The sequence below is a fragment of the Mastacembelus armatus genome, chromosome 1 (assembly GCF_900324485.2).
Source record: "Mastacembelus armatus chromosome 1, fMasArm1.2, whole genome shotgun sequence".
Taxonomy (NCBI): Eukaryota; Metazoa; Chordata; class Actinopteri; order Synbranchiformes; family Mastacembelidae; genus Mastacembelus; species Mastacembelus armatus.
The window spans coordinates 25,139,811-25,164,713 of record NC_046633.1 but is presented as its reverse complement, the minus strand read 5'-3'; the positions used below and the strand labels follow the sequence as shown (position 1 = coordinate 25,164,713).

General features: G+C 41.9%; 1 protein-coding gene across 1 annotated transcript in view; it reads right to left on the bottom strand.

Moving 5' to 3' along the window:
* Window positions 1-4,293: 4,293 nt before the first annotated feature.
* The window catches only part of LOC113128871 (glutamate receptor ionotropic, NMDA 2B-like), a 72,653-nt gene continuing 52,043 nt past the window's right edge, over window positions 4,294-24,903 (bottom strand). The window contains exons 7-14 of the mRNA XM_026304478.1: window positions 23,323-23,494; window positions 21,423-21,576; window positions 18,493-18,618; window positions 17,168-17,397; window positions 15,961-16,121; window positions 14,301-14,488; window positions 9,696-9,934; window positions 4,294-6,962 (exon numbers count right to left, since the gene is read on the bottom strand). Coding sequence (XP_026160263.1) covers window positions 4,569-6,962; window positions 9,696-9,934; window positions 14,301-14,488; window positions 15,961-16,121; window positions 17,168-17,397; window positions 18,493-18,618; window positions 21,423-21,576; window positions 23,323-23,494 — 3,664 coding nt within the window. The 3' untranslated portion in view covers window positions 4,294-4,568. The remainder of the gene's footprint in view (window positions 6,963-9,695; window positions 9,935-14,300; window positions 14,489-15,960; window positions 16,122-17,167; window positions 17,398-18,492; window positions 18,619-21,422; window positions 21,577-23,322; window positions 23,495-24,903) is intronic.

Genomic DNA, 24,903 nt, shown 5'->3' with positions numbered 1-24,903 from the left:
GACAAGGCTTTCAGAGTAAAGACAGTCTGAGGAGTGAGGGTTTGGAGGGGCTTTGATCTCTGCTGCTTGGTTCAGGTTCACATCCCTTCTACTTTCTCTCAATATATCTTTAATCCACCTTTTTATTCTTATGCTTCTTTATTTTTTCTCTTTGTTCTACAAATAAACTTACCCAACATCAGTCTCACATGACGAGAGTCTTGGTTGTGTAGAGCCAAAGAACAACAAACAATACAAATGATGCAATCCATAATCTCTGATCCACTCATGACCTTTGGGATATAAAGTTAAGCTGCATTACAACATGCGCCCATGCAAATATAAAAACGACAAACATGAAAGACAACTTGTTACTGATTGTCACCAAAATAAATAAATGAATAAATAAAAAGTAACAGAACAAGACAAGCAGTGTGAGATTTCTTATTTTTTATTAATACTTAACACTTTTATTCCAAAGGGACAGAAGAATAATATTTCTCAGCACTTATTTTCACACTGACTGTGTTTAATCTCATTTTCAATATTACTAAATATTCAATCAAATTTGAAATACTCTCTTCACACAAGTAATTTCTCTTCATACAAAAAATGCAAGGGTGAACTAGATTTTTGTCATATGTACATTTTTCACAACCTGTACAGCTCAGAGATGGAGTTCGATCTTCTGTGGCAAAACACAAAAACAGAAGATTCAGCCAAAGAGGAAAAGAGAGACTACCTCTGTAAAAATGCAATAGATAATCTATTGTGCTTTTGGGTACTGATTAATGATGGTGTTTTTATCTTTGAGAAAAACAACTGTTGTGGTTGGTTTCTGACCAAAGCGAAAAGGAAATAAAAACACATCAACAAACCTTGACCTATTAAATGTGCACGCTCTCTGTAATAATAGATGATTGCACATATCCTGGCCTGAAGGCATTACAAAAGCAATTTTGCAAGGGGACCCTACGAATCAAAGATTTATCCCAAATAGAGCTATTCTCAGTCATTTTGTACAGTTTTTATCAAAAGTCCATGAGTGTGAGGTAAAGTTTTTACAGAGTTTTTATAATACATGTAGAATAAACAGTTATCTCTTACACACACTGTCTCTCTTCCATATGAGCACACACAGAGGTAATTAAGCGTATGTATTCAGGCACATACAATAACAGAAATAATGAAATATTTAGACAAAAATAGAGAAAGTAGTTGAAATGCAAAAAGGCTTTGTCAGTGACAATGGATGTGTTAACCTTGTTAGAAAGCATTTACACGAACTATCAAGAAAATTGATCTCTGTATAACACTAACAATAAAAATGGTTTCTATCCTAGTTAAAAACATTTCATTAATTTAGCCATACTTATAAGAGTATAACCAAATTTAGACTGTTAGATAGGTGTCTTCTCTTGCACAAACAAGCACACACACACACACACGCACACGCACACACACACACACACACACACACACACACACACACACACACACACACACCTACAGTACTACAATGAAATTGATAAAACTCCAAATAATGTTCAATAACGCCCAATGTTTGGGCTGAAATTTAAGATTAAATCCGAAATAAAGAAAACAAAAGAGTATACATGCAAGTCCTTAAAACACTAGAGACCTCCTAGTATCATACATACTGACTTGTCAACCAAGAGAAGAAAAGTCTTCTGAAGTTTTGACTGGAATGTACAAAAAACTAAATATCAGATCCATTCAGTCAGGTTGTGCTTAGATATCAAAATTTGGTTTGGCAAGATGATTCAATGTCAAATACAAGTGGTTATAGATAACAAGACATGGAGAATAGTTGTCCTAAAAAGCAAGGTGTAACATTTCACTGGAAGTGAGGGCTGTAAATGAAACAGACACACTTATTTTCTGTCTTTACCGTGTGTTAGAGTAGAGATGACCTGTGTGTCTGAGGTTGTCGATTTGGGAGCAGCCTTTGGATCAAGATACTGTAACTGCTAGAGTCCATCAGTAACAAAGGCCTTGCTTTTACAACATCTGCTTTTAGGATGCTGTTAACTTTCAGCTGCCTTTGTCTTTATTCTGGTTCTCCACACAATGTCTGCAGTTGACACAACCCACCCAGGACCTTGGACTTGAGGGCAAATTGTTTCTTTCATCACAATCTCAGCATGTGAACCACATTATGGTCCAGTGGAGGGAGAAATCAAGGTTACTATGCACACTGAACTAACTTTTTTAATGTTTATGTTTGATAAAAAAGTTTGAGCAACATGGTGGAGGTGCTTATATTAACCAGAATTAAGACAATAAATTGAGAAGGCTGACGCACCTTTTACATTTGTATGACAAATATAAAGCTCCATCTGGCAGCAGTTTAGATTAGCTCAGCACAAAGACTAAAAACACAGGGAATCAGCCAGTCCAACTCTGACCAGAGGTAACAAAATCTGCCCCTAAAGCTTCCCAAATGTGCAAAAATGTATGGTTTGCTGACTAGTTCTGATTGGTTGCCCGGTAGCTCCACAGGAAAACCTGCACATAATCCCTTTGAAACAACATGTTTTTACACTTCTGTTTTTGCACAGATTGAACAAAAAAGATATAATACAGTGATTAGTGAGCTTTAGAGATGCTGGTAGTTAGATTTTGTCACATTTGGACAGAGCCAGGCTGTTTGGCTGCTGGCAGTAGCCTCCTTTACAATAAACAGGCCTATACACCAAGTCTGGTATCGATCTTCTTGTCTAGCTTTTGGCAATAAAACGAATAAGCTTATTTCCCAAAATGTCAGACTATTCCTTTACATTGGCAGGGGGATACTATTCAGTAGCTGTAAAATGAGTATGAATGTGATGAATTTTCTTACTGTGGTGCCCATTTCAAAAGCAGAAATGCTTTGAGACAAATAAATAAATGGTTGGACATCCTATAAAGAATGGCTGAAATTATGAGCCTGCTGTGAGCCTTGAGGTTTTGGCCTGCCCTTTGCTGTGCTTTGGACACAAAAAGTTTAAAAACCATGTCTAAACCACTGGAATAAAATAAAGTAACACTTGAACTTCTCCCATCTAACAGAGCAGGCGGGGCTTATAGCTGTAATCATGAAATAATTAACATACCAGGCTTCAAAGGGCTCACTCTGAGAGCTTATTATGTCCCTGTCCTGAACAGCAAAAGTGTTGTGGCCATTTGAGACTGACCAAATGAAACACGACAAGAGTGGACATTAAATGTGATATACATGTATTTAATGGGCTCATCTGTTCTGACTAGGTCAGCAGTGATAGTAAAATGAAACCTGTAATTTGATTAATAGTACATGAAGGAGCTTTTATATTTTATGTCTAAAGCATATTTCTTCACTTCAGCAGCACAGCTCTGTCATACCTGACTTCTCAGGGGAACAGGAATGTTTATTTAACATGGCACTGTGGTTTTAACCCTTGTAATCCTGCTACTGGTATTTATTACTGTTGGGACAATGTGGGAATTTAGGTTTCCTCTACTGCAGCAATTTATGTTTCACTTTGTAACATAACATGTTTTAAATATCTGTTGTGTTCAAATCTGCCATTTTCAGATGTGTTTTAAATCATATCACTGAACTAATTGTTTTCAGGTGGATCTGTCTACCAACATAGGAGTTTTAGTGTTTAGAAAATTGGTATTAATTCTTTAAGGCACATCCAGCTCGAAATGTGAAACCCATTTGATACCGTCAAGCAGAAAAAAATTAGAGGAAACGGCAAATCAGTATGATGATGTTTCTTCTGCAGCTGGAAAAAATCCTTTGTTGCAAATTTAAAGTACATAGGATGTACTCAGCAAGTCATGCCTTTCACATACACGTCACAGCACTCAAAAAGAAGTAAAAAAAAACTCAAACATGAAGAATTAATAGCAAAGAAGAGTCCAAATTACAGGAACCCCAAAAAGATCTGTACTGACAACTGGTACAGGTTTCCTGTAAAATGGGAAAGCTAAGAAAGAATTAACATCTTACAAATAACATGAACTATTTCAATAAATAAAATTTAAAAACAATCCAAACTGATCATCATCAAACACTGGAATAATATTCAATAATATTAACATTATTATTACAAGTATTATTAGATTACCCTGTTAGTTCAACAGAAGCGTTGATTTCTCATTCATGATTGTATTTCCGTTGCTGAACAAAATGTTTATTTTGGTGTTAAGGAACTGCAGGAAGGAGGGAAAGACAATGAGCATGTGAAGAGAGCAGAGACTGGAGATGTTGTTTCATTCCCCACCCCGACCCTCTCCTTCCCTCCCCCTTGACCGATCGCTGAGTGTCGAAGCAGCACAAGAATCCTCTCTTATCATTAAAAACCCGTCTCCCATCGGATTTGACCACAGCTTAGCCTGCAGTGGCCTCTGTGCATTGTCCAAATTCTTTTAATTTAGTGGAGGGAGCGCGGCACACAATATCACGTCTCCTTGTTCTCTTCACACAGAGAGGTCATCAGCCTGTGTTTCTGTTTTTGTTCTTCTGTGTTTCTCTCCACCCTCCTCATTTCTTCACCCACTTCTATCTTCTCTCTCTCTTTCTTCCTCAATCTTCACCCTCAAACGTCTGACTCAATGCTGGACAGCTTTTCATAAACGTGTCCATTGCTGGCACCGTTGAAGGGTCTCTGTCCCTGCCCCAAACCTAACGTGTCCCTGCCCCCAGGCAGCAACTTGTTGGCCCCGTGGTGGTTTCCCATGGGCCCTCCCATCCCGCCCAGGCACAGCTCTTTAGGAAACCTGGAGGCCACATTGGACATCACCCCAGATGTGGCAGACGCTGGCAAATAGGAAGTCGCTCCGATGGAGCTGCGGAAGTCCCCACCTCCTCGGCTGTTGTTGAGAAGTTGCTGCTGCTGCTGCTGCTGTTGCTGCGTCTGTGGCTTTTTGATGTAGTACGGTTTGGCACCGTGTAATAGACACTGGTCGTCGCCGAAGGTTGGGATGAAGGGGTTCTGGTTCACCTTATCTGGGTAGAGAGATTTAGACAAGGAGTAAGTCCCGGCCCCTCTGCTACCACCACCACCACAGCCCCCACCTCCCATCATAGCTCTATCTCTGTCCCTCAGGTCTCTCTCCCCCACTGACCGCCGATGCAACCCACCTTCCCCTCCACGGAACAAGCTGAAAGAGGAGCCTCCTTTCACCCTATCTCCGCCTATTCCTTCAAACACTGGAGACTCTCTTTCATCTGCATACCTCTCAAACATGTGAGCATAAGGGCTGGGGCCCTCCATGAAGCGATCTTTGTCTTTCAAGCTCACACTTCGGGGCTGAGGGAACTGCCCCCCAATGCCACCACACACCCCTCCCATGCGGCCTGCACCCTCCCTCTGCAGGTCCACAAATGTGTCGTATGAGTGTTGCCTGCGTAACACCCTCCCACCTGGCCCTAACTTCCTGCGCTGTGCCTGAGTTTGTGTTTGGTTGGGCACTGCACTACTCTTCCCTGCAGTGAACACCATGTTATTGTCCTCACTGATGTTGTAAAGGTTGCTTGGCTGGATCTTACAGGAGTCACAGCGTTTGCAGGTAGCGGAGCTGGGGCGACTGCTGCTCCCCCCAACTCCGCTAGCTGGGCACGTGATGCCTCCTCCTACACCCCCACTGTGGTGACACACACTGTGGCAGTTGCGACACTCCCAGTCACCCCCTGCTATGCCTCCCCCTCCTAGCCCAGATACCCCTTTCTCCCAGCAGGTGTGGGCCTGCTGCCCTGCTGACACTGAACCCAACCCACCTTTACCCTCTGGCTTCTTGCCTTTACCTTTGAGGAAGTCTTCCACAGGTACTAAGCTTTTACAGATACCACCACCACTACCACTGCCCACACCGCTTCCTCCACTTCCACCCTCTTGCTCCCACATGGCCTTGCCCTCCTTGGAGTGGAACTGTTCCGCATAGAAATCCCGCAGATTCTCTTTGTCTTTGCGGAATAAATAAGGTGAAGAATTACCCCCTCCTCCTCCTCTCTTCCGCTCCAGGGGAGGTGAGACCGTGCGGTGTGCCAGGGGCCGGTGGGGGAAGTGGTGGTGGACGGTGTGGTGGTGGGGTCTCCTCCTGAAGCCACTCAGTTCTATCTCGTCCTGCTCCCGTCTGCACTTGGCTGAAGCCGGCCTCTTTTTCAGGCTGTCCCTGTACTGCTTACGCCGCTTGGTGTTGCCCTCCAGGTTTCCATAGGTGACAGTGTGCGTGGAGATGTCTGAGACATCAGAGCGAATGTTCCCATCGTCACCCCCTGAACCACCCCCACCCCCACCACAGTACCTGTCGTGACCCCCGATGAGCCCCGTGCTGGATGCGCCTCCTTTGAAAGAAAACCTGCCATACACATTGCTTCCCTTGAACCCACCCTGGTTGGAATCCGCAGGGGTGTGGCCAGCGATCAGGTCAAATTTACTGGTATTCCTGTGAGTCATGGAGGGGCGGGGCTGGGTGGTGAAGATGGGCGCTACCCCTCCCCCTAAACTGTCACAATCGAACATGCCCCCCTCCAACGAGCTAGCGCTGCCTAAGCTACGCGGCCTATTAGGAGGGGGGCCGGACATACCCAGAGCCGGGTGGTGGTGCCCGTAATGGTCCTGGTACAGGTTGTTGTCCTTCAGGGGCAAGTTGCCAAAAGTCCTCTCCACTTCGCTGATGTAGTCACTGAACATGTTGTCCTCTGGCAGGTAGGGCGGCGCTGACTTGCAGTCTACGGGGTGACCCCCCAGACTGCGCCGGTGCTCCTGGATGTCATAGATAGCCGACTCACGACTGCTGTGGCTGTACTCCAGGGCAGCGTGCGGAGAGCCATTAATGCCTGGGACAGCCGTCATGTCCTTGGCAGTGCGGAGCAATCGCAGGATGTTGGAGTGGGTGTTGTTCATGTTCTTCTTCATTGTGGCCGAAGGTGAATCTGTGGTTGACTTGTTTTCCTCAATTTGTACCCCATGGATGCAGCTGTAGATACCCTGTAGCGTGAAAATTAAAAGAAAGAGGAAGGAGAGAGAGAAAGAGGGTGAGACAGGCCATTGGAGGAAGAAGGAAGAAGAGTGAAAGTGGTAAAATAAGTAAAATATTTGGCAGCAGCAAAGAGTCAAGGACCAGAGGGGATTAATGTTAATGTAATGTTAATGAGAGCTGGAGTCAAACACGACAACCCTACAAAAACAGAAAGAGAGAGTCAAACAGAGCCAGGCCGAATTGGACTGGTACCACATTGGCATGTTCTCTCTGACTGCCATGTTGTTTACACACTATTAAACAGTAATAGCAGCTCATAGATGATTTTTCTTAGGGCAACAGCACAGACTCTCACAGCTGCTGATCCGCTCTCGACCTCAGAGACAGATCAGAGGGAGAAATGAGCAGATCAACACCTTAATTGATAACACAAGGGTTGCAATACGCTTCTGGTTTGACCAAGAATCAGTAGGGTTAATCAATATCATTTAAATTAAGTTGACATTGGTGCCACTGGCTTGCTCCATCACAAGTGTTTTCTTTGCATAAAATATGTCAAGAAAATAATCAGCTAAGACAAAAAAAGTCATTTGAAGTTTCTGGTGTGGTCTATAAAAGCAGGACTCGGTCGTGGGGGAAGGCTTTGTGAATGAAGTCAACAAGCATGTTTAAATTGGGAGACAGAGAATCTGTGGTCGAGACGACAGCCAAAACCGAAAGGTCGATGACACACCACCCACTTGTCAGGATGCAGGCCAACATTTCTCAAAGGTGTCAACTTGTCAGAAACAGTTTCTGTCTGTCTCTAAGTCACTTTCCCTGTCACTGAGCCACAGTCTTGAATCTGAATCAGAACCTTTCTGTCTTTTATGCCTCTGTCCTCTCTTTGTGTCTGTTTTATCTCCGTTTCCGGGTGCTCAGGTGAGCAGCAGCTGCTCCAATGGGATTGTCTGTCTTTATCGCTCAACCTCTATAGCTACTGCGGCCCCTGTGAAAGGTAATAGAACAGAGATTACTGGGACACCCCTGTGTCTATTCTTTTCTGCTCTGCTTTTGTCTTGCTACTGGTTTTATTCTTTATCATGACTCTCGCTAACTGATCTCTTTCTCCTTCCTCTGTATCTTGGAAACCCTTTAGGGGCTTATCACTTGTCCAACCTTCTGGCATTTTATATGCTCTGAGCGATATTTCCTGTAGATGAACTGGGATTTTCTTGTGATTTTCCTCAGTATTTTTTGCAACTTGACTATTGTTATGGGAATCATAAAGCTGCCATGTAAAAACTAGAACTTATTTTTGCATACAAATATTACAGTTTCAGAAGCTACAGCAACAGAGGGATACTGCAAAAAATGTTCTCAAGCCCTTTCAGACTAGTCTGAGTAAGACCAAGCTATATTTTCCTAATGACATTACAATTAGAAACCTTAATACCAAACACACAAACACTGGTGTCCTTTTCTCATGGAAATAATAAAAAATCTGTGTGCAACAACCCATTTCCTAAAGCATAACATTATGCAAGCACCTGAAGTAGCTTTTTTTATGGATCCAAACAGCCTGACTCAGTAACACTGAAAAACCTTAAGTGACCCGTCTCAGCAGAGATGAGCTCTACAGCATCCACCAACACAGCTTCAGGTCACAGGCTGAAAATCTGCAGCAAAGTTTTTATTACATCAACATTAAGTTGATAAACAGTCAAAATTTGGGGTTTTGTTAACACTATCAGGCACTGGGGCTTCAGCCTTGCATATAAACCAATTCATCCACTTTGCTGTCAATAAACGCACCAATGACCTACAAGCAAAAAAAGCTAATATATATAACCCTTTACCCCTACAAAGTCTGCAAGGCTAGTGACAAAGTTGGGCCTGAACAGAAGGTAAAATTTCATCAAGGTGCCTTTGGATGGTGTCATGGAAATTTCTTTTAGGTTGTGAGAGTTGCTAATTCTCAAGAACAAACACAACTGTGATGAATCATCTCAACTTAATACATGCAGCATGGAGAGAAGGCATCTAGAGCATTCTCTGTCTTCTTCCCTAAAATTCAGGATTATATAGCTGAGGAAAGGGGTGGACTCATCTTTGAAAGACTCCAAAGGTTTTGTCAGGTGTCATCTATCTTCAGGCATCTAACGACACTAAAACAATGTTGGCAGTTAATTACCGGCATCTAAAACACTAAAACCCCAATAGAAGCCTGCAGCCTTTTATGTTAATTGTACCCTTATCACTGAGTAAACATGCATTCTTTAGCCCAACACATTTAAGTCACTCTTTGACAATTTGTTACCATTCTACTATATAACCAAAAATAAGTAAGACCTAAACTCTACTTTATAACTCATTATGTGTAAAACAACCACAGTGGTCTGAAACATCTCAAACTGTCTCACTCTGCTACGGCATCCAGCGACTTTTGTAACCTAAAAACAATTATGCCCACCTTATACAGAACTTATTGTAGCTGGGTGCAGGGATGTGAGAAAGTAAATTGGATTAGGGTTAAGACACTGGATTTTTTATAGGACAGAACAGATGCTCTTGACTTATATGTTGTTGTTAAACAACTTTCTAGGCTAAAAAAAGCCACAGGTAAGTCAGGTGAGTCATCGCGTCGCTCTGACTGACTCGATATTCCTCAACCACAGCCAGTGGTTTTCCAACAACCCCTCCTGTGATTATTCTGTCAGATGACAAAGGTCAGCCCTAAAATAAAACAAAAGCACACTCACTCTGCTAATGGAGAAGGTGACCCCGGGTTTTCCGGAGCACACGCCCATGAAGCAGAAGCGCAGCTGCCAGTAGAACAAATGTTCACAGATGAAGGTGATGAATGACAGAACCATGGCGGCCCCGAGCATGTAGAAGACTCCCGCCATGTTGTCCACGTCCAGCTGACTGCTCATCACCTCGTTTTTCTCATTGTGGCAGATGCCCGTCAGCCACAGGGCCTCCAACTCCTCCATCTCACCTTAAGGAAAGAGAGATGCGTGTTCTAAGGTTACTCTACCAATGGGTTGGTGTTTGTATTCCTGTGTCCTGTGCACTTGGATGGGTTTGCCTTTTGGTGCCTGAAGATGTAAGTGTGACTGCAAAATGTGAGGACAATTTTTTTGGATGGGGAGTTGATGCCAACAACAGTTCAGGTCTCATGTAAGTGCAACAAATGTCATGTTGCATTATTTTGACCGCTGAGGATTATTCTCATTAAGGATTGCAAAGCTAACCCTTCCTTGTTGTGGAAAGGGAGAGGGGGGACGACTGCCTGCTGGGACTCGACACTCCTCGGGGAGGAAGTGTGTGTGGTCATGTGATGAGCGCTTCTGCCCTAAAATGAGTCTCCCTCACTTCCACATCCCTGGGGGGACTGCTAAAGGGGGAGGACATGTCCACAGAAATTTGTTTGATCTGCACCAATGGCCTGATTTTAGTTTGTGTCTGTGTGAGATCAGTGGGTATATATTTTCCCAATGCTTATGTAAGTGTTTTGTCTATGGATGTTGGTGCAGATAACTGTGTTGTTGCCTCAGACAGCTGTTAATGACTTTTAGTCTAAATGAGCCTTAGTGAGAGAAAGCAAAGCACAGTGTATGGGCTGTCACTTGCTATGATGCTGGTTAGCAGCAAACAGAAACTCTATTAAACATAGTAAACCTGAAAACAAAAGAGGGAAAGTAAAATAGGGTTAAGTGTCTTCATGTCATTTATTTTGTTTATGGAAGAAATAGTTCAATATTACTGACATGTCTGTAAGAGTCAGGAGACAGTTAGCTTAGTTTAGCATAAAGACTGGAAGCAGGGGGAACAGCTAACATGGCTCTGTACAAGAGTTAAATCTGCCGAAGTGCCTTAGTTGTATTATTTATATGTACATTTTATTAATATACCTGCTTTGTTTAAACACAACAAAATTATGAACTATTTTTTACAGTTTCTGAAACCTTGCTGCACTGTCTCCAGCTGCAGCACAAGTTTACATATGAATAGTAAAGGTTTAAATATACAACAGATCTCTGTAGAGAGGCAGTGCTATCAAACCTGGCAATCTCAGTCACTCATTTGCCAGAACATGTATTTCCCAGCATGTCAAACGATTCCCTTTCTAAGAAAATATAAATTAGCAGTGGTAGCTGCATTCCAAAGTCAGTGTGTCTGCTGTGAATGGGGCTATTTGATTTTTAATTTTCACATTTTAATGCACCAGTTCTTTGATAAATCCACTCTCAACATCTAAACCAGGGGCATGAACTGCAGATCAGTTCCTGGTTTCACAGTGTTTAATTTATCACAGTTGTTTAGCTCTGACACTGACATGGATTCTTTTTACTTAGAAGACTTTAGTGACAGTCGCACAATGTATGCACTCCTGAATGCAGTTTCACTGCTGTTAAATCTGTAGGCGATTGTTTTTGACCTAGCTTTGTGAACCAAACTGAAAGGAACTGATCAAGATTAAGAAGCAACATCTATCATGAATATGAAATCTATATTATTCTAATTATTCTCTGTTTTCATTCTTGTCTCCATTTTTATCCATCTCTCTCCTCCATGTCCCCGTATTTCCTGGATCTGTTCAGATGACCTGTAGTGGCACTCAGTGTCCTATTGGTGGGCCATCACTGATCTTCTCCCTCTGCATGTATGATCTTCATTATCTTTATGCCTGGACTCTAACAGGATGTGACAGCAAACATCAATGAGTCTCGTCCCTTAGCCTGCACTGAATAATGTGCTCTGACAGTCAAACTGTCCCCATGAAGTAATGAGAGGTAATGTCTGATGTGCTGGCCTCACACAGGTGACAGAACAATAAGACTTTGCTTCCATTTGGTAAATTTGTGCAGACATGTTTTGTGAACACGTGCACATGTACATGTACACACACACACACGCACACACACAGACAAAGTGGCACTTTAATGTACATCACTTAGGAGGTTTCCACCAGTGTATGTTATGGTCTGAGTCAATCTGTCTCCTTAAGATCTGATCCAGGGTGAATGTCCTCCTTGTACTGACCTCGTTATCTATATCACACACGCTGGGATGGAAAGTGATAACACACTGAAGGTCATCGAGTGTGTCTGTGTGACAGTGTGCTGCACAATATCCGATTTGGCAGGTATTGAGAATGTGTGGAGCATATACTACCTACTGGAGTTACTACAAGTGTAATCCTCCAAAGGCATCGATTCACATCAATACAATCAACTTAACTTCTTTTATGCAACTGTCATGTTTCCACAGCCTCTGCTCTATAGGTACAATATAGCAATGGCAGTACTTGTTGATTGTGAGTCAACAGCATATTGTAAATGTCATAATATGCTCATCCATCAATTTTCTAACTTCTTCTAGTACCTAGTCCTGCAGCGTTTCTTAGAACGGGGGCTAAAGTGGCCTTTCTCTAACAAAAGTCAAAGGCATGCACTATTTTTACCTTGGAAATTGTTTGAAAAATAATCATTATTATGTCCACTTACTTGGTTTGTCTGAAGCCCTTCTCAATGAACAGGGTTTGTCATGGTGATGATTGTTATCATGTGATCTAAGTATGGGATTTCAGTTACGTGATAACAGGTGGTCATATGTAGAATAACAAAAACAGAAAAGCATTTCTGAAGAAATCTTTAGAAAAAACAAGCATATTATACAACAGTGACATTAAACCCCTGGTCAATATGAATATGAAAATGTTATGTAATTAACACATCTCCATATATTGTATTTTAGCCAATCCCCAAGAATATTGAATTAATGGAAATTTAATTGATTTCATTCAAAACACAAAAATATCTGACTAAACTACAGTATATTTAAAGGTCCACATTCAAAAACAAACTGCAACAAAGGCTGGTATACCAACTCAATTTTGTATGTCTGCCTTTATTTTCATAGGATTATTAAATTCTCCTGGGCATGGATCATACGAGTCGTACACAAATTCACCCAGTGTGTTCATGAACCCCGACCCCTGAGACCAGACCTCATTCAAACAGAGGTCCCAAATCCTCACCGTATACCTAAACTACCTCAAATGGCTCTATCTTCTCATTATGAAGAAGCAGCAGCAGAGGCCCTGGTGGGTCACTGCACTTGTGACGCCACACATCCCGCTAGCTTTATTCGGTCACTACCTAAAACACCCAACAACAGCTGGGGCTCAAAAGGAAATCTGGCCAGCAAAGTGAGAGAATCGCTCTATGTACACATCATGAAACCTCACATTAGGCCACGCCTGTGCTGCCTGCACATCATTTATCAGCCAGTGGTTTAAAATATTTATGTACTTTCGAGAATTGTAAACTGAACTTTTCAGCTTTTATCTGTGGACCTCCTGAGGTGCTGTTGGAAAGACCAAAGGTCAAAACCATGGTTTTACTTGACATGTCAAACAGGTCCAGTATTTTGTGGACACAGAATAAAAACAAAGTGACAAACATAGTGAACATGAGCATATGGTTCAGGAAGCACTCCAACACTCGACAAATCTGAGAAGTTTTGTTGAGATGCTGCAGCACTGGCCCAACCACAACAAAAAATACAGTATATTTAAGGTTCCCCTGTTGAATTTATTAGTCCACTATCCCAGTCTGCCAGTCCATGAGCCCTGTTCCTGAGATGAATCGATAGTGAACAAAATATGTCAATCACAGGTGCAGGACTATCCAGAGGGTTCAACATTTCAGGACTAATCTCATCCACAGAGCTCCTTCTACCTATCTACAATTTAGGTCAATATGTTCCTGTCCCTGCCAAAACAGCTTTTACATGTGCTGCCAGAACCTCCAGACTTACCAAATAAACAAACCGCTTCACACTCGCACTTTCGCTTCAGTGACTTCAGCAGCTGCATCTGTTCAGACCTGCTAGTGCTTCAGTGTTGATTAAGGACTCCAGGGTCCTGGTTTGTCACTATGACAAGGTAAACCACATCCTCTTTTATAGATACTCAGATGGCTCCAACCTCACGTCACTGACTGAATCCTACCTGATAATAATTGTTTTCCTGAAACTGGGATTTTTATTTATACTGACTAATATAAATAAGGGCAATGACACCAAACTTAAAAACACTGGATCAATCTGTTTGTCTCATAATAAGGATGTTGAAACATTATACTACTGTAGAGAGCAATAATGTTTAGATATGATATTCACTGTGAGGAAATACTGTTACAATGCAAAGACAATTTAAATGATTTAGTGCAGAAAATATTAACAGAATACTATTTGTGAAACATACATAAAACCTCAGACGGTCTGTAATTTTGATAAATGTTAAAAAGTAACACATGGGGATGTCATCATATTGCTCACTGTCGTTAAGTTCTTACCATCTCCAAACAGCATGAGGATGGCCAGATCAACAGCTCGTTTCCAGCCTGAGTCCTTCTGGATGGCAATGCCGTAGCCAGTGGAGGCGAACACCTTGCCGCTCCCAATGGTGACCAACTTACAGCCCTCATCTCTGCCAGCCATGTAGTTCAGCACTGCAGCATCGTAGATAAAGGCATCCAGTTTGCTGCAGAGCATGATGGAAGGAAAGTGTGTTAGCAGAACATCTTTGCATGGTGTTATGGCCTCTTGCTCCACCACTTATAGCAGCGATGGTGAAATACGTAGTCCAAAATACATCCCTGATTAATCATTACTGTTCCCACCAAGGGTTTTATATGAATCTGAGATTTTTGGATACATACCATTGGTCATAATTTGTGTCATTATTGACATATGTATTACCACAAGAGGAACACTTCATCGTATGGGTTAGTTTTTCCCTTTAACTCCTAGTACTATGTAAAACTATGTAAAGTGCTGTGTAACTTTCTGGATAATGATGATTCAGAATCTGACAGAAGGTCTAGAAATTGTTACTGTTAAAGTAGTAAAATATAGTTGATTTCCAGAGTAATTTCCCTGTAGGAACTTGTCAATTTAAACCAAAGAAAATATTGAGTCATCAATAATTTATTAATAGTATTATTGGTATTCTCCATTCATGAATGTTCTTGCACATGCAGCTGACCTGCTGTGCACTGACTAACACTTGCTTAGCATTTAATTGGAATTAATAAACTGGTAGTGTCTTAACTGAACTCTCTGTTTTAGCTGTCATTTTTGACAATGAAACTTAAAATAAAGCTTTACCAGATAAACTATTACTATTATAGAAATTATATAAATAAAACACTTAAATATTCCACTATGACCCTCAAACAAAAGAGCAGAAAGTAAGCCATTTTGGATATAATGACCACCAGTTGTAATGTAATCTCTTCCTGGGGTTCCTATAGCACTGTACTGTGAGACAACTCGTCTACAACAAAAACAACCTTTGCTAAGTTGTACAAATCAATACTTTCACTGAAATAACTCATTAACCTTCAAGGAAGCAGAAGCACAATTCCACACACAGTTAATGCCATATATTTAATGAATATGACTACAGAACAAAATCAATACAAGATCCAACTTACAGTTTTGGAAATGTTATCTGCTGGAGGCTTTGAGATCATGTGGCTAAAAGCTTCTGTGACTATTGCAACTAAACTGACCATGTGATGTGTCTGGGTAACACACCACTTTAACAAGGTTTCCTACTTTATTCTATTCTAGTTCCTTCTATCTTCTTTAACCCAAATGAACCGACAGATAAACTGACTGGTTTCAAACTACCATCATATGGCGCCTCAGGCCTTCCAGGTTTGTGTGGTCATTTAGTCCAAATCATCACTGCTTTCCAGTATTAGGAAGCTTTCACAGCAAGCACAGACTATGCTGTTATTCTAGTCGCCAGTGGCAGGATGATACACTGATCCACCAGCTACCACCCACATTGCCCAGGATGCTCTTTCTGCTTGCAATTCCTTATTCCTTCATCATCTTTTCTCTGTATTACATCAGTACAGGACCTCACAGCTCCATAACTTTGTCTCTTCTCCCCCTGCTGAGATCCTTTCAACTCCCTCCTTCCTCACATCCTCCCCTTCTCACCCGGTCTTCAGACTGTACAGAGCTTCGTCTACATTCTTCTGGTGGAAGCTGGTCATGTAAGTATGCATATCTCGGTAGTTGTTGCGGATGTTGCGCTCTGTACTCCCATTGGGCACCGTGCCGAACCGAAACGGAGGCGAGAATTCGTTCGGCTTCTGGAACTGTGGTGGGGGTTTTCCGGAAAAGAAATCACACAGAGAAAATGACAGAGGAGTGCTCATTAGCATGGAAAAGGCACTGAGCTGCACCAAATAGTCTTTAATGCACAGCTGATCAGGAGCACAGGACTGTTTTTGGAAGCTCAAAATGAACTAAATGCTGAAAGTAATGTTCAAAATAAGAGCACAAACACTACATAAGATGTAAATGTACTGTACAGAATAAAGAACCAAAGTACCAAGTGCCAAGATGATTAGTCAAGGCCTTCAACAATGTATCTTAATCCCAATTTAATAAATATATTTCTCAATAAGTGATTAATCATTTAGTTTGTAAAATGTCAAGAAAAAATTCCATCATCTTTTCTCAAGTCCGAGATGTTTTTTCACAACAGACCAAAAGTTTCCACGTTCAGTATACAAGGAAAAATATAAACTGGAACTGTGTATGTTTGGAGTTTTGGAATAATAAACTATAAAAAGAGAAGGTGGTTATTTTTTTGACTTATTGATTAATCAACTGATCATTTCAGCACTAAATGAACTGATCACTCAAGCTGAAGATCAAGGTTATATGTAAGGCAAAATCTTATACAAGTCAATCCATGTAATCATTTAATCAAGTAATTTATTCTGCAAACTCCTCAGAGCTTAGGACCTGTGACTTTTCTTTTTTTAATATCTTAGCAAATTGGCTTTTTAACAAGATAATTTCTGACACGTTTTAAAAAAAACTAAGCAATTTAGTGATTCACCAAAAAAAAATCAAATAGATTAATTTGCAGTTTTAATAATGGCCATAATAACTTATCCTGCTGAAGAGGTGCCATTGTAAAAGTTCAGTCTTATAATTAAAGGGTAAATTAAATGATACAAATAATGAAACATAAAAATTATCAGTAGTCGAGGACCTAAAACATGAACAGAATCATTAACGTATCTACTCACACAAGCATTAAACTCCATCCAGCTTCATGACGCCTTACACTTCATACTTCTCACACACCTTTCTCCATAAAACAACCCCTCACCGTGCCTTCAATTCACACCTTTTTGTCTGACAGGCCTGACACCTGGTCGACATACTCCTCCTGAATCATGAAGGCAGCCAAGTTGGCAGTGTAGGAGGCCAAGAAGATGACAGCGAAGAAGGCCCACACTGATACCATGATCTTACTGGTGGTACCTTTGGGATTCTGCACAGGGACAGAGTTGTTGAAAACCAGACCCCAAAGCAGCCAGATGGCCTTACCGATGGTGAAGGAGGGACCTCCGGGCTCTGGGAGACACAGTGACAGAAAATAGAGGGAGGAAGGAGTGTTGGGTAAAAGATCATAGCTATTTCACTTTATCTGCATTTATTTGTGACCTGTATTGATGTATGGAAGTGGCAAAGACTAGATCTGCTCTAACTCTGTTCCACCTACTTCTACAGCAGTATGACAAGTTGGAAACACTATCTGCTGTAACTGCATGGCATCACAGACAGGGAGAAGGGGGGACGGGGTAGATGGGACCCAGCAGGCTGCAATTATTCTACAGCTGGAGGAGAAGAACAGGGCAACAGCCTTAAATAAGCACACACAGCATACATGGTTGCTGTGACAGAAGACATTCAGAAAACAGTGCTATAGTGCTCTAAAACAAACACCATTACTTTTATCCCCTCTGGTCCTTGATAAAACTGTGAGCAGCAATATAACACTTCCCCTCTTGAGTAGCTGACATCGTGGCAGGCTAATGCAATCCGAGAGTCAAATAGAGCTAGGCGTATAAAATCTGGAGAAAAAAATAAATTGAATGTGAACCATTGACTTTGATGGGCAAATTGATTTGAACAGCCTGCTGGAACTATATTTGATTCAGTGGCATAGTGTTCTATCAGACGCTGTTGAACCTGACATATATTTCAATGTAATGTGAAAGATCTACTTAAGTGTATTCATCGGTTTTGCAACCTCAGGGTGGTGGTGGTGTAACAACGGTGTAATATTTGAGAATGGCACAACAAAAAAGACCTTTGTAATGCTAGAACAGAGGAGTCTTTGTTCACATAGGAATGCTAAGAATACTTCAGATCACCTATCTAGTTCTTGTCAATGATCCTTTTCATTAGTGAAAGAGCTTAAGTGACTGGAGATGCAGATAAGTACTCCAAGACATCGAGCAGAAAGTCCCAGTGCTCCATTGCACTCATTCAGAAGGGATTGTAAAAGTAATTTAGCACATGGAGGGCTCCATCTAAATAGTACATTCAAGGTAACAAGCGCCAACAACAGGAAATGTCCCATTTTAGCACATGAGATTGCCAGGAAATGTACCTTACTGTCAGCTTTTTCTGGGCTTGTGCGTGACTATGAGCGTGTCCTCTTACCTCGTCCATCTGCCAGACAGCGATTGTAACCCACTGGGCTGAAGTACTCAAACACAAACACGGCCACGGCCGACACGATCAGCAGCATCACAAACATCATCACCCAGACATCAGCACTGAAGGGCTCTGAATTACAGATAGAGGGGTGAGAGAGGTGAGGTGGGTGGGAGGAGGACGGGGGTGCAGCAGGGAGCAGAGGAAGCGGGAAGGGGAGGCAGATTTGTGGGGAAACAGAGAGAGGAAGTTCATTAAACCAAATTAAACCAAATCATAAAAATTACCCCCTGGTATCAACATGATTGTTTGTATATGTATTGCATGCTTTGGTTGCACATTAATGGATTTTATCTCAACAAGCTCTTCTCAAGAGAGAAAGCGAGAGGAAAGTAGGTGTGAATGGAGAGATGTACTCAAATATAGTGGGCACAAATGCGCACTTTTCATCACTTGCTCCTTACTCAGCTTTGCAATTTTCACCCACAGTGTAGTCTGTGACAAACACCTAGTTAACAAAGGGACCTCAGCACAAGGCCCATTTACTTGGCCCAGTTGTGACAGAATTGTAATTGTTCCAGATTTCATTTTTTAAAGCTTTTTAAAATTATAACCCTTAAAATTTCCAAGAATTTAAACACTATTATCCATAGTACTTGTTGCATTTTTCAACAATAGCCAGTGTATTTATATTTTGACCTAGTTTCACTGTTCACAGCAAAGTCTACAGAGAGAGACCGGATAGCCCTCAGCAAAGGGCCCCGGACCCCATACTGCTGGAGCACCTCCCACAGGATGTCACGATGGGCCCGGTCGAATGCCTTCTCCAAGTCCACAAAACACATGTGGACTGGTTGGGCAAACTCCCATGAACCCTCGAGCACCCTCGAGAGTGTGTAGAGCTGGTCCAGTGTTCCACGCCCAGGACGGAAACCGCATTGTTCCTCCTGGATCCGAGGTTCGACCACAGGCCGGATCCTCATCTCCAGCACCCTGGCATAGACCTTCCCCGGGAGGCTAAGGAGTGTGATCCCTCTGTAGTTGGAACACACCCTCCGGTCCCCCTTCTTAAAAAGAGGAACCACCACCCCGGTCTGCCAATCCAGCGGTACTGTCCCCGAACGCCACGCAATGTTGCACAGGCGTGTCAGCCATGACAGCCCAACAACATCCAGAGACTTGAGGTACTCGGGACGGACCTCATCCGCCCCCGGTGCTTTGCCACCGAGGAGCTGCTGAACTACCTCAGTGACTTCGGCTTGGGTGATGGATGGATCAGCCCCCGAACCCCCAGCCCCTGCTTCCCTTATGGAAGACGTGTTGACGGGATTGAGGAGATCCTCGAAGTATTCCTTCCACCGTCCGACAATATCCCCAGTTGAGGTCAGCAGCTCCCCACTTCCACTGTAAACAGTGTTGGTAGAGCACTGTTTCCCCCTCATGAGGCGCCGGACGGTTTGCCAGAATTTCTTCGGGGCCGACAGGTAGTCCTTCTCCATGGCCTCACCGAACTCCTCCCATACCCGAGTTTTTGCCGCCGTCACCGCCTGGGCTGCAACACGCTTGGCCCTGCGGTACCTGTCAGCTGCTTCGGAAGTCCCACAAGCCAGCCAAGCTCAGTAGAACTCCTTCTTCAGCTTGACGGCATCCCTTACCTCCAGTGTCCACCACCGGGTTCGGGGATTGCCGCCATGACAGGCACCCAAAACCTTACGGCCACAGCTCCTAGCCGCTGCGTCGACAATGGAGGTGGAAAACATGGTCCATTCAGACTCAATGTCCCCAGCCTCCCCCGGGATCTGGTAGAAGCTCTCTCGGAGGTGTGAGTTAAAGACCTCCCTGACAGTGGGTTCGGCCAAACATTCCCAACAGACCCCAGAACAGGGATTTTTGGAAAGGATAAATTACATTTGAAAGTTTAATTGACAGCAGGTTGATGTCATCATCAGTGAGCCCTGAACACCCAAGACCCTGTCATCTGTTTGTCCTGCCTCAGATGACTTTTGGTTGGTACTAAGCACTGCAGACCGGGGACACTCAACAGGATCTGTAGTCTGGGAGATGGTCTGACCCAGTCATCCAGCCACCACACTCTGGCCCCTGTCAGAGCCACTCAGATCCTTAAACTGGCTGTTTGTCCAGCATATCAACTTTGAGGACTTGACCTGCTGCTTAATATGCCCAACACACTGGCAAGAGCCACAGTAACAAGATAATCAGTGTTATTCATTTTATCGGTCAGTGGTCATAATATTATGGCTGATCGGTGTAGAGTCTAATACTACTACTCACAGACAAAAAGATTAATTTAATTTTTGCCTCTCACACATCGATGGAGCTTCTTGGTGAGACTTTAAAATAATTAGAGAGAGAGGAGATGTCCCTAACATCAACATTTCCAAGACAATTCATGTGTGTAACATGACTGAAAGCTCCAGAATAGCCGCTAATTGGACATTGTATTGGGATTGTTTTATAACAATTGTTTGGCAAGCTTTAATTATTTTTTCATTATCGATTACATGATTTTCCCAATTAATCATTTGGCCTATAAAATGTAAAAAAAAAAATTATCACTGCATTTTCTCAGGCACAAATCAATTTTTCAAATTAATTGCAAATAAAACCAATCTCAAGAATTTAACAACCGTATTTGACTGTGCAATCCTATAATGCATCCTGACAATAAAGCTGAACCTTTCACCTTATGATTTTTAAATCTCATCCATATCTCATGAAAATGCAAGTTTGAGTTTTCAGCCATTCTTACAGAAAAAGACCCTGGTTTTAAAAAACAATCTGGATTTTATGTAATGTAGTCACACATATGTCCATTTCCATCTGTGACTGTGCATTTCTTATGTGATCTGAGTGTCTGTCTGTGCTCGACTGTGTGCTGTACATCTGCCAGAAGCACCAGGTGTTTTTCTCCTCACCAAGGAAGGCGGAAGGTGAGACGGTGCCATTGCTACGGGAGACCATGACGCTGATCCCCGTCTCAATGAATGGCACAGAGAAATCAATGACCTCTGACCTCTCCTCGTTGATGGTCAGCGAACCCACCGCCATGTGGGCTTTCTTCACCACCACCTGAGAGCCAACCACAGACAGACAGGAAGGAAACATTGTCAGTGTGTTTTCAGTGAGAGGGATGTGATGGTTAAAGAAATTCAGTGCTGTGGCTCGTAAACAAGCCACCATCTTGTCTGAGTTTAGCAGAAAGAATAGAGAAGAAGAGAATCATTATGTGTCTGCACCACCTGGCCTCCCTCTCAAGGTGTATATTTAACTCCAGGTTTCTGAAGTCATGAATAAAAGTGGAGCACAAAACACTGTGTGTTAACAAAGGGTAAAGCACCCAGAGTGAGCAGAAATGCACAGTTATTTTGTCTTGATACACTTCTTCATAAAGGCCTGTTCCCTCTTTTCTCTCTCTCTCTGTCTCATTCTGTTTTCTGCATCTGTTGTCCTGTTTACTACAAGTCAAATTAAATCATTAGCTGCTTGCTTAGGTGCTTATGAACATGGACTAATGCATCTATGCATGTGTGCACTAAACACTTATCTTCATGCTAATGCATTTCTCATGAACATTATACCATGGTTATAACTGTAACTGTGTTTTACCTGGTGCATTTTCACTGAGGTAAGTTTGTAAAATAAAAATACATTCATTCTATGTCACATCACTTGAGTTGGACATCACACACAGACAGGGTAATGACAGTGTGGTCAGTGGTCTTTCCCTGAGGCTGCTTTCTCCTTCCCTGCTCCTCTCTTTCAATCACTCTCTCTTTCTCCCTATGTCCTTTTCTGTCTCCATATCTGATTAGGAGCCTCACTGTCCTCCTGAGGTTTTGTGGAGCTGATCAAAACTCCACCTCAGGCCAGGTTGTGGCCTGACAGTCAGTCTGAGAAGCTGGCAAAAATAGAGAGATGTTTAGACAACATAATTAGTCCTGTCATAAAAATAAATTCTCATGGGCAAGAACACAGTACAGTGTATCCATACTGTACAGAAACATAATTTAGAAATGAGAAACTGTGGGGAATGAGAGTGATGAGCAAAGGAAAAAAAAACTACAAACATACATATGTTGAATTAATAATCATGACGTCATGAAAAATAAATTAAAGCCAATTATAATTAAAAATGTAATTAATGATGGCATGTTCTCACAGAAAATATGGTCGACTCATAACCTGAAAAATAAACAAATAAATAAATAAATAGAAAGTACTGTGCATGGTCCCCAACATTGCCATCAACTGGTCAACATTAAACGACTTGGAACATTCACTTTTAAACTCTATATCAAAACTGCAAATAAAAATTACTTTTGAAATTGGTGCAATATAATAATAATGTTAAATAAATGCAACAAGACAGAGAAACCTAAAAAACAAATCTCAGCTGTGCGGCGTCTGAAACAACTTTTCTCACTCTACAAATTAATAGGGACATTGTGTGACACCACCTATAGTGATGATGTAACAAGAGTGAAATTCATAAACAGCATCACAATAAATATATTGAAGTAATAACCTGGTTCTGATGAAAGTCAGAGAAACACAAAACATTATTTTGTTTGGTGTACACTGTCCAATGTAGTGACTGTAGTGACGTCTCCAGTGTGACCTGCTAGCTGTGATCAGCTGATTGTTATGACTATTTTTAAGCTGAAACAAAGCTGCTGCTTTTCCTGTGGTATTCAATGAAAACAACCTCAAAATGTGCACATGAAAATCAAAAAACATCAGATCCAGTACTGTCTCTGGAAAAATGTGGAAAGGACGGAGTAATTGTGTTTATGTGTAAAAAGAGATTTTCTTCACCTCTCCAACCATACCGTTCCACGTCCCATTAACCTTCTTTCCGTGTTTCCCATTAGTGACCAGGTAGAGGTCGTAAGTAAACTTGACCATCTTGGCAATCTTCTTCAGGATGTCAATACAGAAACCCTTGCAGCAGCGCTTGATGTAAATCCCCGAATCACCTGTCTGGTTGCTGGTGGGTGGTTGGAGGATGAAGAGGGGGTGAGGATGCACAGATGGGAACAGGAGAAAAAGTGTCTGAGATTAACATTTATTTCAGGTACATAATAAACTAAAACGAGAGAGAGGGGACAGTGGTAGGGATGAAATAAATAAAATAATTAAAAGATCAAATATAAAGTAATTATCCAAGAGTATGCAGTAATTCAAATGCAGATGTACCAAAACCCCACAAATGCAAATGTGTCAAGAAGACACATCTCTGGCTCTCACACTGAATGCACTACTTTCCAAACCAAATCAAAACATAAATTGAGACATCAATGTGGAACAATTAGAATTTAGGTGACTTTTTCACTACAACATCCACATTTCAATTAGCACGACTTTATTCTGGCACAGGTTTTCCATGTTATACATTAGTAGGGGACTAAGAATAATTCACATTGAGTCACAGATTTGGCCAAACTGTGTCATCATTCAGTTGTTTGTTTTGGCTCACAGCAGATACAGGTGCATAACAGCTGTGTGTAAGAACACAACTGCAGCTCTGGCACAGTTACAGGATGTTTCCAATGCCAGTCCAAGGACAAATGTGGTTGAGCGTTTTCTATTCACACAAGGACATGTCAACCTCCATTCATAGACAACTGAATTCAGCTCCTGCATGTGAACAACCATCATGATTCCCCAGCTAAAATGCACTGTATAACAAAGAATAATGTGAACACATGGGTATATCTAAACTGTGTCTACATATGTCTGCTTTCATGCATACAAAGATAACTCCACACAGCTGGCTCCTGAAATATTCCTGGCTGCAGAAAAATCCTGCATATTTTCTGTAGCTTACTGCTGCCTGTGCCTGAAATGGCGTATGTGAGAAAGTCTTTGATGGAAGAGACAGACTGACAGGAGGCAGAAAAGGGGAACAGGAGAATGAACAGGGGGAACCAGAAGATGTAGGACACCCTCAGGATATTTCAGGTAGGCTAGTGATAGAAAAGGAAGCCAACACACCCACGTGAAGGGGCCAACTAGAGGTTGAAGAGGCAATAATAAGACAATAATTAATTTAACAGCAGGGAACTGAGTGAAGCAAATCACAGGAGAAAATAGGATGACATAAATTCTTTTTTTAAAGAATAGGAGAAAAAAGAGAATTATTACAGTACACACATTCATACATACATGTTCATATATGCACATTTAAAGCATTGATCCACACCTGCACATTACCTTGCATTACAGATTGTATAATATTCTGCTAAACTACAGTGGCAGCTGTTTTATGGTATAAAAACCCATGTGACAAATGACTTTGTGTACATGCAAGGTTTCACACTACACTTGAAAACATATATGATTCATATCACAACCATTTTGATGAACAAATCAATATGTCTTACACAAAGTTTCAGT